At 35.7% G+C, this 18,762-nt stretch overlaps 2 protein-coding genes across 2 annotated transcripts; one reads left to right on the top strand and one right to left on the bottom strand.

Annotated features, from left to right (window-relative positions):
- Positions 1-696: 696 nt before the first annotated feature.
- Or49b (Odorant receptor 49b) lies at positions 697-3,061 on the bottom strand. The gene is made up of 6 exons (XM_064687388.1): positions 2,629-3,061; positions 1,497-1,767; positions 1,345-1,444; positions 1,184-1,285; positions 1,022-1,129; positions 697-952 (listed from the first exon to the last, which is right to left on the bottom strand). Exons 1-6 carry the CDS (start codon positions 3,059-3,061, stop codon positions 851-853), a joined length of 1,116 nt encoding a protein of 371 aa, XP_064543458.1. The 3' UTR covers positions 697-850.
- A 1,558-nt stretch (positions 3,062-4,619) lies between these two features.
- On the top strand, positions 4,620-9,618 carry LOC135432374 (uncharacterized). The gene is made up of 6 exons (XM_064688043.1): positions 4,620-5,359; positions 5,418-6,087; positions 6,143-6,312; positions 7,910-8,650; positions 8,711-9,365; positions 9,434-9,618. The coding sequence occupies exons 1-6, from the start codon at positions 4,646-4,648 to the stop codon at positions 9,616-9,618; spliced, it is 3,135 nt and encodes a 1,044-aa protein (XP_064544113.1). The 5' UTR covers positions 4,620-4,645.
- Positions 9,619-18,762: the final 9,144 nt, after the last annotated feature.

Below are 18,762 nucleotides of genomic sequence, written 5' to 3' on the forward strand. Positions count from 1 at the left end.
GCATAAAAGTAGTTTTTGTTAGAGGTTCCTATTAGATAGAAAATATAATTAGCATTTAATTAATAATATTAATTATAATTGAAAAGTAAAATATCAATTCAGGCTAAACGTATATAATTAATTTAATATATTTTGTAGAACAAATGGCTCTAAAGTTGAAAGCAGCACTAGAGTAAATAATGTATTTAATTACATAGACTTTTCTTTTAAATATATGAATATAAGATATAATTAGAATTAAAGTAGTAATATTCAATTATATTATTCAATATATAATATATATTATATAATATATAATTAAAATATAAAATTGAAATACCAAATAAAGTAAAACCTTTTTAAGGAATTTAATAATTTAAGATAACACATAAATACTTTAAGATAAGATAAGGTTTTTAATATATCTGCAAACAAGATTAACAGCTATAAAAATTGCGCAAATTAAAAATTAAAATTAAAAAAATTGATTTTTCTCTTTTTTATTCGTTTTGAAGTGCTCGCTAATGAAAAAATTGATTTTCGTTTATATACTTATTTTTTTGTCGGGAAACTTGTCGTATGCGTAATTCAAGTTTTAAAATTTGTTTTCTTTTTTTTTGTATGCTTCTATTTGTATTTTATTTGCTTGAATAATATAAAGAGGTGTGCGCTAATGAAAAAATATATCTATGTTTAAATACTTATAATTTTCGGCAAACGTATCGTATGCGTAATTTATCGTGCTTAAAAGTGGACACTAATGAAAAAATAGATTTATATTTATTTACTTATATTTTGCGGCACACGTGCCGTATGCGTTATTTTAGTGTGTCTATTGTTTTTTTCAAAAATTGTTTTCCTGCAATAAACTTTAACCGTAAATACGTTTAAGTACCGTAAAAAATGTATAAGATGTATTCAGTAAATTCTGAAATAACTCCAATGTAATGGGTCGTGTATTGCCGAGGAGTATCTGCATTAGTCAAATATTCAAGTTAATTAGTTGCAGCAGTCAAGTAGTTATATTATCGAAGTGTCTCACCGATGCTGGCCGCTGGGCACGCAATATAATAAATTGTATATCTTTGCGCAGTGATAGGTCAAAGGTAAACCAAGCGGTCTCATACGCTGCTCCGGCTATGGCCAAGTTCTGCAATATATTAAAATCAAGCATAAAGCAGCGGGAACCAAGGCGAAGGCTCACCTGCTCCCTCAGCTCATTGGCATACCAATAAAGGGCCAATATCTGGGCGAGTATCATGTTTATGTACGCACTCACAATGGCCACCTGTGCCTTGGTGTCCATCTACAGAAAACACAAAAGGCTGCCAAGAGTCTGTGTTAAATCCTTTGAGATACACTTACCAATATGAGCATGAAGAGCAGCGCACAGAGCAGCGCACCGAAGGCCAAAAACTCCACGAGAAATATATAAGTAGTCAGCTTATTGATGGTCTGCACATAACTAGATAAGGTTCGTTGAGTACCACAGGACCACACCCGTTTCTATAGCTTACTCTATGATCCGCTGGTGATAGATAATGCATTCGATTATCTCCTGCGAGAGCTCCTGCCTGGTGAGGGGTCTGCGGCTCAGACAACGCAAACGATGCTGCAGCGACTTGCACATCACAATGCCAAACATGATGAAGGCCACACAGAGACTGGTGTAGGGTATATACATGCAGCAGCCCATCGGTGTGATGAGCACTTGACAGACAAACCAAATTTGATAGGTGGGCGTGACATACTCATCCACGCCCGGTATTTTGCTGCCAAAGGGCATAACTGCAAGTACACACAAAGCAATTACATTTGCCAGACCCTATGACATTAGCTGAAAGTGGCTACTAAGCCTAAGATTGATTCCTGACAAGCGAAGCTTTGAGGCAAGTGGAACTGCATTTGGTAAAGGCTGAATAAGTTTATATTAAGTTTATATTTCTTGCATATATTAATTTACAATGTTTTCTTAGAAAACTGTGTTAACTGAGATGCAATTCGAACATTTTTTAATACCTAATTAATATTTAAAAGCTCTTGAAGCACATGATTAATTAACGGGTTGTAATAAAATACTGTACGCCTTTTTATGCAGCATATTATAAAAAATAGCTTTTAAAGCACATAAAAGCTTGCAAGCCGTGAAGTTTGAGCTGAAATTAAAATGAATAGAATTTTTAAGGCTTCAACTTTCTACGCTTTAGCTAAAGTTGTGCACTCACTTTTTGGCCACATTAAAATCACGTTAAAACGTATACCGCTTTGAAGCTTTACTGAAATAATTATTCAAGGAGCTTTTTAAGTTTCACTTTAGTACGATGAAGCCAACGTGTGGGTTGCCATTAAGCACATACATTTGTTTTCATTAAAAGCTTTAAAAAATTGTAACGGCTATAAGGAATCATAGTCTCACTGCTTTAAAAGCACATTAAAGTTTACGAAGCTTTAAAGTTTTGACTAAAATAATTAGTTATAGAACGTTTTACTTTTCCAAGATGAAGCCAAAGTTATGCCTTGTACTTTAAACCATAAAACAGATAAATTACGTTAACTTTGAAAGCACATTAAAGCTTGCAACTACTTTTATTATTCACAGCGCATTTAAGGTTTTTAGTTTTCTCGTCGATTAAGTAACTTAAAGCTCACCTCTCTCATTGAAACTAATCGGATAAAGACAAAGTCCAATGCAGGTGAGGAGGCCAAAGAACAGATTGCCGCGTGCCATGAGCTGACCCTGCCGATTGAGCTGGACCAAAAGCTGATCTATATAATGATCCTTCAGACGCTCCAGCTCATGGTAGTAGGCTCTCACATTGTTAATCAGCTGGATGTACCTATCCTGATCGAACACCAGCAAATAGGCGCGCAATATGGTATTTATCCAGAGCACCAGCATATAGGAGTTGCGTATAATGCCCGTGATGCCCTCGTCTGTGCTGAACATGTACAGCAGCTGGGTGACTACATGGAGGATGCTCAGTGTGATGCAGACATAGCGTTTCACATTTTTATCGTAGAGCAGCGCCCAGAAACGCAGGATGCGAACGTTCGTGTATATAAATTGTATATCCTCAAGCATATTTGGTGCTCAACTATCTAGGTCCGACTGCGGACAGCTAACTTTTATAGGCCCGCCTCAAGGTATGCCGTAATTATTATAATTTTTCGCTTGACTCATGCCACGCCTTGCAAGCGCTCCCAAGCGCCATTTCTGTTGCAATTTTCTTCATTTTCATATTCAGCACCCAGTGCATGTTTGTTTAAAGAGGGTATTATAATTTTTGAAAATTATATGTAACAGATGAAGGTGTCTCGGATTCCATTAGATATATAAATATAGGAATATTTTTGGTACAAATCCACAGACGACTCGACGAAACCTTGTTCGTCCGTCAGCCTATCTTTCTGTCTGTCTATCTCATTGTCAATTTGAAGGGACACTTCAAAATCAGGATTTTTAGAGCTAAAACATGGAATTTTATACGTAGCTTCTTTCATAGGCTCAGAGGGAAGGTAGCATGTTTGTGACTGCAACCCGAGGAACAGGGTACACATACAGGGCATCTGCCCGTCGTGCACACCTGTTTTACACTTGCATATATCTATTTATTGCAATTGCCTAAATTGCTGCACATGATGATTTTGCATTTTATTTGATTCCCAATGGCAGCAATTTTTTGTGTTTAATTTGATTTGCATTACGCTTTTTTATCGATTACCCAAACGGAACTGAACAGCTGCAAAAAAGGTTTAGCATATAGAAATTGATATTTATGCGCATTTTGTTACAGCTCAAATTAGTTGAATGTATTTTACATAATTTTCTGCTCATAAATGCCAGTCAGGTAATTTTATTACAATTATTTATGCATATATATTTATGTAATTACCGTTGAGTAATCAGCCGGGCTGATAATTTGTTATCGTATTTGATAACCAAAAAAAAAAAAAGAAAAACAGATAATTTAATGTGTTAATGCAAATATTGAGCATATTTATACGTATTTATTTATTTACGCTGCAATCAGCGAAATTTCATTATCTAGTTTATTAGTTAAATCTAAATAGTATTGTTGCTAAAGCCTGCGAGCAAATATGTCACCAGGTTGATTCTTAAATACGCTACAATTATAATAAATAGTAAATAAAATAAATGAAATAATTAATTGGACAATTGAAAATCAAACCCCTTAACTATGTTAATTCTGTAAAATTTCAGAAATTTTTTTAGAGATAAATCAAGAAAAATGTTCCGAAAACCATAAAACAATTTCAAATAAAAATATAAATTATTCAGTTTTTTTTTCTTAAATGAAATCAATCGAAGTCCAATTTAAAAAAGAAAAATTTAATACATATATAAAAATTATATTTTAAAATAATGAAGAGATATTTTCTTTTTAGCTGAATATGGGATTTAGATTAAACGATGAACTAAATACATAAATATTTTAATTTATACATTTTTAAACTCCAATCCCGAAGAGATTTTGGTATGCCCAATAAATATTTTTATGAATTTTCCACAGGCTTCAGCAATTATCTTTATTTACAAACAGATTAAATATACAAAAATCCTGATTATATACGACATCCTATATCCAATTTAGTCAGTCAGGTGAGTTCAGTTCTGGTCGAACACTTGATTTAATCAGTTCCGAAAATGGTGCTCATCATTTTGACCTTTTTGCTGGTCCTGTGCGTGCTGCTCTATAAAATTTCCATGGCTCCGTATAAGACGTTCAGGGAACGCGGCATTGTGCATGAAACGCCAAAGCCGCTTATAGGAAATCTAAATTTGTTGGTTTTGCTGGGACGTGCGCCGTTTTTGAAGTATCTCGTCGATCGGTATTTAGAGCTGAAGGATCACAAGATCTATGGCTTCTACAATATGCGTGAGCCGTTCTTTGTGCTGCGCGATGTGGAGCTAATCAAGCGCGTGGGCATACAGGACTTTGAGCATTTCATCAATCATCGCCCCATGATACCCGAGGCGGGCGCATCGATGTTCACGAAGAGCCTGAAGGAGCTCAAGGACGACAAGTGGCGGGAAATGCGCAACACTCTGACACCATCTTTTACGAGCAGCAAGCTGAAGGCCATGTTCGAGCTGATCAACGAGTGCAGCGTGGAGGGGGTGCGTTACATTGAGGGGGAGTTGCTGAAGGCAAACACCGGAGAAATCGAGCTGGAAATGAAGGATTACTTTGGACGATTTGCCAATGATGTTATAGCCTCTGCGGCGTTTGGCATAAAAGTCAACTCATTTGTGGATAAAAAGAATCAGTTTTATACGCTTGGAAAATCGGTGGCGCATTTTTCCTATCTCGTCATGCTCAAGGTTATTCTATATGGCCTAATGCCGAGGGTTATGAAGGTATTTATAAATAATACTTATATTATAATTATAATAGGACAATTATCAATTCGTTTAGGCGCTGCGCATTAAGCTCTTTAATGCCAAGAAAATCGAATACTTTAACAGTCTCGTATTCGATGCCATGAAATATCGCACCGAACATAATATAATACGACCCGATATGATACATTTGCTGATGGAGGCCAAGCGTCAGTTTCAGCAAAATGGCATACCGGAGCACTCGACGGAGCATGCGGAGTTCAACGATGAGGATCTGCTGGCGCAGTGTTTATTATTTTTCTTTGTCGGCTTTGAAATAATGTCCGCGAGTCTCTGCTTTCTCACCTATGAGCTCTGCCAGAATCCTGCGGTTCAAGCGAAACTATATGAGGAGATTCTATCCGTGGGACAGGAGCTGCAGGGCAAACCGCTCAACTATAACATGCTGTCCAAGATGAAGTATATGGATCTGGTTATATCGGAATTATTGCGTCTATGGCCGCCTGCCTTTAGTCTGGATCGGGTGTGCGGCAAGGATATTGATATGTTCGATGAGAACAGGGAATTGCTGGCCAAGTTCAGGAAGGGCGACGTTATAGTAATACCCATCATAGCATTGCAGCGTGATCCTGACAACTTTCCGGAACCCGAACTATTCAAGCCCGAGCGTTTCTTGGAGGAAAACAAACCCAATATAAAGCCGTTCACGTATCTGCCCTTTGGCCTGGGACCGCGCAGCTGTATAGGTAGGCTTAAATTTATAAAGTTTAAAAATTTCTAACCATGCAAAACGCTTTTCAGGCAATCGAATGGCGTTGATGGAGGTGAAATCCATAATCTATCATCTAGTGAGTAAATTTCAATTGGTGCCAGCTGAGAAAACGGTCCAGAATATGATGCAGAGCTTGAAGGGTTTCAGTATGCAGCCCAAGGAAAAGTTTTGGATCAAATTGGTGCCTCGAGAATCGGCCTAAATCCAGTTGGAACCTTGTGCCTGAACCTGTCAACTGCATTATCTACAAATAAACTAGATAAGATTGCAAGAAAAATTAACGATAAATTCAAGCGTTAACAATTGATAATGGCTCAATGTCATGGACTACAATTTGTTTAATTCATTAATTAGTATCCAATAATAATATAAAAAAAATGGAAAATATTGACACTTCCATATCAGAGACATGATTCATTGTCATTTGGGATTAAAATTGTGACTCATTAATGGGCTTAAATTGTTCTAATTTTACTTTCAATTACAGTCTGTACTATATAATATGCTTTAATGTACCTTACTTAACTATGCCATTCTACGTTCTACTATATTTGACTACACATTAAACAAAAGTAAAGGTGTTTAAATAATAATAATAATATTATTCATATATATTCAAGTGCAATTTTTACTGATATCATATCATGCCATTCAGTTCATATAAACATTAACAGATAAGAATTTTTAGCAATCAAATTTATTTTGTTTGTTGTTCAATTGCTTATCTTTTTATACACTACCGAAAAATGTTCTAGTTTTTGTTAGGAACTAAGTTACGCCTAGCAACAAGTAGACTTTTGCGAACCCTTATGTACGTATATATACGGATATTCCCTGACCTTAACCGTCGCTTCAAATATACTTGAGATCACTTTCGTCTGGAAACACATAGCTAGAACGTTTGTTTATATCTATGCCAAGTTCTAAAAAAACTTTGGCGCAGATTTGTTGTTTGTTTTTAATGGGTTGTATATATTTCAGTATCAGTATATCATAAAGATCTAATAGAAATTATCGGTAAAAATGGTGGAGCTGTATAGAAATTTAAATTTGTATACTATATGCGAGCATTTACTAAATGAGAGTATAAAATATTCGAGCACTGCTCGAAGGGAAATTGATTTTTGAAGGTAAATGCTGAAATACTCTACAATTAAGTTGATAAAAAGAATTTTATATGATGTTTAAGAGATTTTTTTTGTAATATCTTGATTTATAGGATTTCATTTGAAAAAAATAATAGCAATAATATTATTAATAATTTTAATAAAAATAATAATACTTCTAATAACAATAATATTAATATTAATAATAATAATATTAATAAAAATATATATAATAATAATTATCATTATTATTATTGTTTAAAAAACAATAATTGTTTAAATAAAAATAAAAATATTATTAATGAAAATAATTTTAATAATAATAAAAAAAATATTAATAATAATAAAATAAATAATATTGGCAATAATAATAATAAAATTTAAATTATGAATAATACTAACAACAACATTAATATTAATAATTATAGTAATAATAATAATAACAATTGAGTCGAAACGTTTATATTGTTCTGGCTTGTTTGCCAGAGAGACGCGAGAAGTAGATTAAATAAAAGCAAGAGAGCGAGAGAAATAGTGTGCTAGAATTTGTGGAGAGAGCCGCAGTAAACAATTATATATATGGGCGTAAATATAGAGAGAGAACGATGAGGTCATATAAGAACTGCCATATTGTTATTGGCATTTCAGTAACATTTGCGCGTTGGAAGCGCTCAGTTGAATGCTTGAAAGAAAATATATTCAAAAAAAAGTAGAAAAATGTTTTTAATTATTTGTACACTCGTGATCGTATTGCTAGCGCTGCTCTACAAATGGTCCGTGGCCAATTACCAGATTTTTGCGGATAGGGGTGTGCCCTATGCGAAGCCCAGCCCGCTGCTGGGCAACATTGGCCTGAAGGAACTGTTTGGTGCTGCGCCCCATTTCAGCAGGCAAATCGAAGAGCATCGGGAATTTCGAGACGCTAAAGTTTATGGCTTTTTCTTTCTGCGTGATCCCATATTTGTGGTGCGTGATCTGGAGCTGATCAAGACTGTGGGCATCAAGGAGTTCGATCATTTCGTGAATCATGTTGGCACCGAGCAAATTAAGACGCTGCTGTCCAAGAGTCTGATCCGGCTGCAGGATCGCGAATGGCGGGAAATGCGTAATATATTATCGCCCAGCTTTACCGGCATCAAAATGCGTGCCATGTACGAGCTGATCAATGTCTGCAGCGAGGTGGGCGTGGCATATATTGAACAGCAGCTGAAAGAGGCGCCGGGCCCGGGCGATGGCATCGAGCTGGAAATGAAGGATTTTTTTACGCGTTTCACCAACGATGTCATCGCTTCCGCTGCGTTTGGCATCAAGGTCAACTCGTTCGAGGAGAAGGACAACAAATTCTTTCAAATTGGTCAGACTGTGACCAAAGTCAAGACTGTGGTCGTGATCAAGGCGATACTTTACACTTTTATGCCCAGATTAATGAAGGTCTGCACGGAATAATATAATTTTCTCAACTTTATTTACTGTTTTTCTCAATTTGAGCAGGCTTTGCGAGTCTCGATCCTGGATGAAACGACGGTCAACTACTTCAGATCCCTGGTTTTTGATGCCATCAAATACCGTGTGGAGCACAAGATAATACGACCAGATATGATTCATCTGCTGATGGAGGCGCAACGCAGGGCTGACGATGCCGATGAGTCGGGCAAAAAGTTCTCAGATGACGATCTGCTGGCCCAGTGCCTGCTCTTCTTCGCCGCGGGCTTCGAGACGGTTTCCACCTGCCTCTGCTTTTTCACCTATGAATTGTGTATGAATCCGGCTGTGCAAAAGCAGCTCTACGAGGAAATCCTGAGTGTGGAGCAGCAATTGCAGGGCAAACCCCTGGACTATGACACACTAATGCATATGAAGTACATGGACATGGTCGTTTCGGAAGTATTACGCAAGTGGCCGCCGGCATCGAGAACGGATCGCGGCTGCGGTGCAGATATCGATTTACGGGATGAAAACAATCAAGTTGTCGTCTCGCTGAAGAAGGGCGATCGCATATTTATACCCATTATGGGCTTACATTATGATCCCGAGCATTTTGCAGAGCCCGAAGAGTTCAGGCCCGAACGGTTTTCGGAGGAAAACAAACATGAAATTAAGCAATTCACGTATCTGCCATTTGGCGTGGGACCCCGCAATTGCATTGGTGTGTACTATATATATAATATACTATATAGTAAACCGATTTCTATATATGAGTTCTCTCTCCTTCAGGCAACCGTATGGCGCTCATGGAGGTCAAGTCTATGATATACCATTTGCTGATCAAGTTCGAGCTGTTGCCATCTCAGAAGACTCCCAAGGACATGATGGGTGACATCCTGGGCTTTCAGATGGTGCCCAAGAGTAAATTTTGGATTAAATATGTGGCCAGAAAAACTGACAAGAACAGACCCTAAGCTGTTTGCAGGTGCAACAAATAAATGTGACAGATTTGTAGATGTGTTTTTTTTCTCAACTGATTTGTTTTCAACGGAGCTTCATTTAAATTTCCCTGCTCTCCTCTTGGCTGTGGGGCAGGCTCTAGCTGCCACACACACTTTTAGCTAATTAATCATTTTGCATTCTAATTAAAACTTTATTCTATGTGCAGAGTTCAAAGTTGAGTCTCTCGCTCAAATGCAGTGCATTAATCAAGCTAAAGACACACAGGAAATTGCACTATTCGGCTCTCGTGCTGCATTTAATTAATTATTTAATTTATGTATCTTCATTTTTTTTTAATTTTATGCAAATGCAGCAAAAACAAATTTCCTTTGAAACAGACCGCAAAAGTTTAAAGTCGCAATTAATTGCAACTTATCGATTATAAAGCGTGCAGCTTCTTCCTTTTGGGAAAATATTATTCTGCCAATTATATATATCTAGGGCATATCAGAACCAAAGATTTTACTTTACATTCAGTTTTTATTTTAATTACATTTATTTTGTTCGTGAAAATGATTTATTCATCTGTGGAAAACTTTTCTAACAGAACTTTTTATAAAAAAAAAACAAAATAGTTGCCATTTTAAAGTTATTAATTTCTTAAGTTTCTATTTCAACTGAATTCAGAAATAATAAAAAAATATATGAAGCAAATTGAAGAGATTTGCGTTAGTTTATTACAACATTTTATTTATTTACTTCCATTAAAATTTATGATTTCAGCGAGTTCAGAATAAGTTCAAATTGTATGTAAATTATTAAAAATGACTTTAAAGAAGAACTTATTAATTAATTAGCTTTAAATAATTTAAGAGACTTAGGTAAATTGGTTTCTCCATTTCATACATTTACTCCCATTTATAAAGCAATTATATATTATTAAAAAGATTATTAAAATTATATATTAAAAATGTATTATAAATCTTTGTGTATCACCTGCATTTAGCGCTAGTGCAAAGCGTTTATCCGGAGAGTGAATATTGTTGATTGTTGAATGCTAGTGGATAAAACTATTCCGCTTTTGATCCTGTTTTATATGTAGACTGCATAAAGAGTGCGAACATTGTAGATGCTGTGAGCGGGAGGGAAGGGTAAATCGAACGCACTGTGCTCACGTCATTGGTTGAAATGCTTTTAATTCCGTTATCTATGAACATAATGAGCGAACATTGTGGATAACGGATAGTGCCGGCTTAGCGCAGGGTCGAATTTAGTTTGTGCGCTTGGCCTCTCCGCGTTTGTATGTAAAATCGTGTTGTAAAAAGTTTAATTAGCTAGTTTGGAGTTTAACGCGTTGGGTAGTGTGTGTCGTGTGTGTATTTGCAATGTGTTACAGCACTGCGTAAACAAACATATTATAGATAAGCGGTAAACCACGCGTGTTTTACTTGTTTTGTGCTAAGCATTTTTGCAGAAGAAAAAAAAAGCCGCGCTTTTGGGCTGCATTAACACACAGAGAGAGTAAAAGATAAAAAGAAGAGTGAGAGAGTGAGAGTGAGGTGAGTGTGCTAAAGCTTTTCTTAAACAAGTAGGCGCCCTCTAGCGTAGACATGCAATATAAACATACATAAATGTAAACATACAAATATATATATATATATTTTTTTATTTGTTTTGTTCTTGCTGTTCGGCTTTTCATATATTTATTATCTATTAAATCTATCAAGGCCAAAGACTTAAGCTCGCTCAGACAAATAAAATTAGATTGAGCGTAAAGCATATTAATTTGTTTTCCCCCATTGAATAATTAATTAAAGACCGAGGCAAATCAAGGTAAAATCTTTCATAAGTGTGTTAATTAATTCTCCAATTAGGGTCCAGCAAAAAAAAAAAGAAAAGAAACAACCGAGTGCTTGAAGCAACAAATTGTTGGAAAGAATTTCGCATGTCCAATATCCAAATGGCCGTAACATTTGCAGTTGACTGTGAAGTTTAATTTGGCTCAAGAAATGTTGGACAAAAACTTTTTGACATTTCGTTATTTATGTGCTTTGGCATATTTAGGCAAAAAGTTTTGGCCGACTAAGCAGTTAATGCGATATTGATTTATTCGCCAGCAGCAGCTGCCTCTAATATATATGTAATAAATACTATGCAGCTGATATATGTATATATATTTTGTATAAGTGCCTATATATATATATAATTTAAAGAGATCCGCTCTTAGGAAAGTTTGTTTTGGTTTTAAGTCAAAATTATACGCATTTCTGGCTACAGCTTTGCTTGAAGTTTCAAGTTCATGAATTCGAATTTTCCGTTTTGAGCAAGTGCGCGACTAGCAAATACCCTGTATTTTCTAATTGATCATCGCATAATATAAAAACAATAAATAATTTTTGTCAAGGATATTAAAATAATAATAATAATAATCAACAATAATAATAATGTATTCAATATTCAAGATAGTTATTTCTTATTGTAGGAACTTATATCTATATCTATAATTAGTTAAGCTTTGTATAAATCTCACATAGTAGTCTTTTTTCCTGGCATCCTTTTATACACTTTTTAGCAGTAATTTTTACAGGGTATCGAAAAACTGCAAACGATTAAGCTGTGAGTTTTGCGTAGATACTTTGGGCGCACATTTTCATGAGCTGCCAGACAGCTAAAGCTGGAGCTAAAAAGATCTCAAATATCAAAGTGCGACAGACGCAGCAAATGTTGAAGTTTCTATCAAAAGGCAACAAAAAAAGTTTGCGCTGAAAAACTTGGACGGCCAACTCGGGCGACAAAAGGCGCGAGAAAAAAAAAATAAACAAAAAAAAAACAGCAAGTTGAAAATCTTTGGCCAAGAGGCAAAAAGTTGTTAATTATTTTCGCTGGACTCTGCTGGGCAAAAACAATGGCGCAAACTTTTGGCCAAATCTATGACTGCCAGCGACATTTAAGCATTTTTATACCCTGAACCCATTGAAAATTGTTAAAAAAAGGGTATAATGTATTTGTGCACATGCATGTAACAGGCAGACGGAAGCATCTCGGAGCTCAGAAAGTATATACATTCTTGGTCAGCATTAATAGTCGAGTCGATCCAGCCATGTCCGTCTGTCGGTCTATCTATCCGTCTGTCTGTCCGTATGTATGAACGCGTCGATCTTACTTAAACGACTTGAACGTAGGTCTTCCTAGTGCTCATGTAGTATTGGTTTGTTTTAGATTATCGATAACTTGCCTTGTTTCCAAACAATCGTTAAGAATCGATATCGAAATCCGTTTTTGGAGCAAATCTTTTGGTTTTTAAGAACTACACGACAAGCCATATGAATTCTATAAGTAGAATTGCAATTATTATTATTTTTTAAAATTTATTTTTGTAATGCCAAGGCAAAGGAGAGCGTTGCGCGAGCTGGAAGCTGTTGCTTGAAGAAAGTTAGGGGCATCACCTAGTCGGCCACTCCCGATTTGTTTATATATGTTTGTTAATTTTGTTGGACTTAACTGAACTGGACTTAAACTAAATGTTAAGCATTAATGGTCATATTTTGGCCAAACTGCATTCGTTGGCCGCGCCATGCGGCTTAAGTGCTTGGCAAATTGTGTAAACTTGTAATTTGTTACTGCTGCAGCCGCAGCGCCCTTTAGGGGCATGCCACTTGCTGCCTGCCACTTGCCGGCTGCTGGCTGTGGCCAGAGCCAAATCCTTTTGGTCCGCTTGGCAGTCGGCCTGACCGCTAGCTGTGTGACCCATTTGCATAATTATTCATTGCGCCGCATTTTCGGGCATAAATAAAATGATGCTTCACTGCACACACACACACACACACACACACATGCACATATATTACTCCTGTTAGCTGCCAGATAATGTCTTGTAATAAACTCATGTGAGCTTCTGTTCCACGACCCTTCCCTTCCGCCTGCTGGGCTGCGCTTTTTTGTTGCTTCATGTTTATTCTTTAGCATTTATTTTTCTTCTTTTTTATGGCTGTTGCTAGTTTACTTGCCTCTCATACGAATAGATACGAACTGCTCGCCGAGTCTATTATTTTTTTTTTTTTTTGCAATTTACCCAATTTGCCGAAGCACATTTGCACTCGGAATTCAATTGGCAAACCAATTTATTTTTAGCTTCAGTCAATGCTTTTTTTTTTAATATTACTTGCCTAATCAAAAATATTCTTTGGGCTACTCAGAGTTTTAGTTTAAGTTATTGTCGTATATTTTGTATATATAATTTCCTGAGTGGAAATTAATTGTATTTATTTGTTATATATTTATTATGTTTATAAATTCATCTTTAATATCGAGAAAAAATATTTTATGCTCTGGTTCAGTTCAACTAGTAGGCCGAGTTTTGATACAAATATTATTTGTAATTCCTATTGATTTTTTTTTTTTTAAATAATTCATTTAATTTCTTGTCAATATTTTGTTCTATTGACATTTCATTAAAATATATTTTTTACATATAATTAGCCATCAGAAACTTAAAAAACTTTTGCGTGAGCCACAACTTCTTAGGTCCTTTGAAGCCTACTTATGGTTGCAATTCATTTTTTTTTTGAATTCCAATTTATTTTCTTATTCTATTAAAATAATTAATTTGTTTATGTTGCATATTTTACATATAATTTGCTCTACGAAACTTAAAAACAATTATTCTTGCTCTAAAACTTTTTTGGGTTCGGTTAGTGCACATAATTTTGGATCCAATTTTTTTTCTTGAATTCCAATTAATTTTGTAACTGTATTGTATTGATTAAAATTATTGTTATTTATTTTTTATTAATTTTTTTGTATATATTTTACTCAATTAACATTTGTTTATTTTATATATATATTACTATTTAATTACTTATTTTAACTCTCAGAAACTTAAAAATATTTATTTTTTGAGATAAAACTTTTTAATGTAATTAGAAAAAATTGAATTGAGTTGGCACTTTTGATATGTTTTTAAATGTATATCTCTTATGGAGCCGGCGAATTCGAATAATTTAGATGCAGATTGTGGGTATGCACACGCCAATTAAAATCCATAAAGTAATCTCTGGAAATGCCATTTTCAGCTGGTGTCATTTTTTGACATATTTTCGCCTGGCTCTGGCCTCGGCTTAGCCCAATTCTATTTAAATTCTTTCAGACAATGAGCAACCGCAAAAGCAGCTTGTGCCAAAAAAACGCACAAAGTTATGCAAAGCTTTAGCAGTTCGCACGGTGTGCGTGTGTGTGTGTGTGTGTGTGTGTGTGTGTGTGTGTGTGTGTGTGTGTGTGTGTGTGTGTGTGTGTGCATGCCCTGATGACAACCTTAACACCGAAATACTCAATTAAATAAAGTTCTACTTGAAATTGCATTACATTTATGAACGTGCGAGCATGTTGCTCTCCATTGCTCCAGTTCCATTTTTATATTATCTCTACCTCTCCCTCCCCCACCTATCCTCCCCTCTCCCTTCCTGACTCACTTTGCCAAAACCCAACTACCCACACATGACCACAAGCTGCAAAAGTTTTGCAGCTTATCCAAAAATATTATATTGCACGATTCATATCTATGTGTGCCGCTGTGTGTGTGCCGCTGTGTGTGTATGTGTGGTGTGGTGCGGTGTGTGTGTGCGTGCGTATATATATAAACCGCAGAAAGAAGTACTTCTACAAGCACAATAAGTGAGCTGCTGCACTTTTCGATTGTCAAGTGCAAATCATATAACGTGAAATTTTCCGTTTCCGCTTCCGGTTTGCGCGGATTCGTACCTGAGTGCGTGACCTCAGAACTGTTTAGTGGCCATGACAACTGAGCTGGTTTTTATGCTCATGCAGAGGGTATTAGGGAGCATGGAGACAGCTTCGGGACATGTAGTATATATGTATACCTTTTTGAAAGCAAATTGACGAGCTGAATGCCTTATTTTTTAAGTTAGTTAAATGAAATCCGATGAATCATAGATGATCCGTTTTCTTGCTGCAGGTAGTATAATATATGTGCCGGAATTAAGCGGAAGGGTTCGATTTATCCAATAGATGTCACAGAAACGTTTAATGATTCTTCAAGATAATTTGCAAAACTTTGCAATTGTAAGCTTAACTATGGTTTTAACATTTAAGCACATTTTCATCCACATTGCACTACTATATCATATGACTAGCATATTGACAATTAGTCAATTGACTTATCCTATTTAAAAGCTTTGTTCTAAAAGATTTCCCAACAAATCTCAGCAATTTCCTGCAAAAAGAGGAAAAAAGAAAAGATACATAGAGAAAACTACGCATTTAATGTGTGTGTCAACTGCATTTATCGCGATTACACGGACCAACGCGCTGGCAGAAAGCGTTTATCCGGAGAGTGGACATGGTGCATTGTGCGTAGAAGATGAAGTAATGATGCTTTTGATCCCGTTTTATGTTTTTACTAGCAGAGAGTAAGCTTTGTTGATGCTCTGAGCGGGAGGGGTAATTCATGTAATGTAATTCATATGCCCATTGCTTTCACGCCATTCGTCGCAATGCTTTTGATTCCGTTATCTGAAAAATGAGCGAATATTGTGGATAATGGATAGTGCCAAAGCCGACTAAGCGTAGCGGCGAATTTAGTTTGTGCGCGCCTGTCTAATTGATCGCTTGTGTTCTCCGCGTTTTTATGTAAAATCGTTTGATAAAAAGTATAATTAGCTAGTTTGGAGCTTAACGCGTTGTTATGTTGGTTGTGTGTGTAACTGCACTGTGTTGCAGCACTTCGTAAACTCATATACGATAGATAAGCGGTAAACCACGCGTGTTCTAGTTGTTTTGTGCTAAGCATTTTTGCAGAGAAAAAAAGCGTACTTTTAAACAGCATCCACATCCATAGATAGAGAGAGAGAGAGAGAGACAGCAAGTACATACAAGTAAGCGTGCACAAATATATCTATACACATATTATGAACTTAAATTAATTAGAATATAATAAAACAAATGGCAAGAAATCATAAACATTTGATTTCACATTATTATTAGTCTGTTGAACAGCTTTTAGAAATTTCAAATGAACTATTCCTGTACTATCCACATGTTAACTGATTAGACTTATGTCTTTGATAAACATATACATTAAACAATCCTTCATGTTACCGTTAACTCCCTTTCATGTTTCGCATTTATCAACACTGACATTTGACGAACCCAAATAAGCTCAATTATTGTAATTGTGTGCATAACTTGCAGTCAGATATGATTTATGCAATCCCCTGCAACTGCGAGATACTACAATTAATATAATTTACAAAATAATATCGTATAGCCGAATATGCTTGGAGGGGATGGGATGGGCGATGGGTGATGGGGGGATGGGGCCTGATGTCAGTGCATTCCGACAGACTAGATTAAAATGCATAATGCTGCCTGGAAGCGTATTTGATATGCCTGCCAATTGTCGGTTTTTGCGGTTTGGCAAATGTTTGAGCTTTACGGCTTATTCTACCCCGGAATGGCAGTACTTAGTCAAATTGGCGATAAGTGCTCCACACGGCATTAAACAGAGCAACAAAATAAAGTTGTATGCAAATAATTTATATGTGATGTCGGTCTGACTCTTAAACCATATGATTTACGCAAAGAGAGCCGAGTGTAGCGCAAAGCAATTGCTGCGCTCTCTTAAAATTGCATACTCTTTGATTTCACGCAAGAGAGCGAATGTAGAACATGCAGAGTGTTAAGCGCGCCTCTGAAGTAGTTTTATATTAAGACCATGTTTATTTCAAAAAGGTTCTTAATTTAATTTTTACTGTTTCTAATTTTTCTAATTGAATACTTTTTACAAAGTTAACTAACTTGTATCTGGGTTTATATTCGATTTCCATTTCAATTTATTAAAACACATTCTGACTATAGTTTTGACTTGTTGCATAAAAAAGTCTGATTGCTTTTTTAACTCCCAAAATGCTGTCGACACCAAATGCAATAATTTCTTAAAATTTTCATTAAATGCGAAATTTGAGAGAGATATACTCAACTCATTTTTCGGTCTAATACTTTTTTCCTAAATAAATTTAAAAGAAATACATTTTATGACTTAAACCTGAGATTTTCAGTAAAATGAAAAAATAATACATTTATTTTCGGAAACAACAAATCTCCAATTTAAATGCTTTTACAAGACCTTAAACGTAGGTAAAAAGGAACCAAGTTTTCTCAGATTTCGTAAATAAATAGGCCGCATTGGCTTCTGTATTGATACTTTTTTTCACAAGTCATTTTCTTTTTAGCCTTCGTATTGCTGACTCAGTACAATTCTAATTATTTGCCAGTCATCAATTCGCTAATTTGGTACTTAGCATTAAGCTTTATTAAATATTCAATGTGATAAAGTCAACTTTTCAGACTGATTTACTTGGTTTAAAAAGAATTTTTGTACTCTTGCAGGGGGTGCTATACTTATGTTATTAAATGTGTAACATGTCACGTTTCGCGTTCAAATTCATTTTCAAGGATCTATATGAAAAGTAATTTGAGACGTGTTTCAAATTCGCAAATTCCAAGCTTCCTCGGTAAAAAGTGCGCTTCTAAGAATTTTTTGGCGAAGTTTTAAGTTTTTTCCGATTTGCTTCAAACTTATTTTCAAAGCTCTACATAAGAACTTAATGAAATCGTGTTTCAGCGATTTGGGAAATTTGAGAGAATTTATTTTAAACGAACCACGGGCAAGGCCGGGGTATACCCGCTATTATTCCATATAGCCATAGTTCGAAATTTCCCACTCCCATAGCTCGGTCAAAAGTCAACCAATTTTCATAAGGGTTGACTTTTTGTTTATGGCTTGGCCTCTAGATCAACCTGGCATATAAATCTGGCAGCATTCGTTTTGGTCAAAATGGAACCCTCAAATACATACCCTACATGGACATACTAGGTCAAAATTTCCCACCCCCATAACTCGGTCAAATCTCGTCAGATTTTCAAGAGGTTTTGCTTTTTGTATATGGTTTGACCTCTAGATCAATCGGGCATCTAAATCTGGCAACATTATTTTTGGTCGAAATTCGTGTACAAATGGTACCCTCAAATATCCTATATAGACATGGGTCAAAATTTCCCACACCCACAACTCGGTCAAATCTCGTCAGATTTTCACGAGGTTTGGTTCTTTGTTCATGGTTTGACCTGTAGATCAGTCGGGCATCTAAATCTGGCAACAT

Source organism: Drosophila montana, unplaced genomic scaffold, assembly GCF_035044405.1.
Source record: "Drosophila montana isolate Dmon_TW-CO22-7 unplaced genomic scaffold, ASM3504440v1 contig_3200_1, whole genome shotgun sequence".
Classification (NCBI taxonomy): Eukaryota; Metazoa; Arthropoda; class Insecta; order Diptera; family Drosophilidae; genus Drosophila; species Drosophila montana.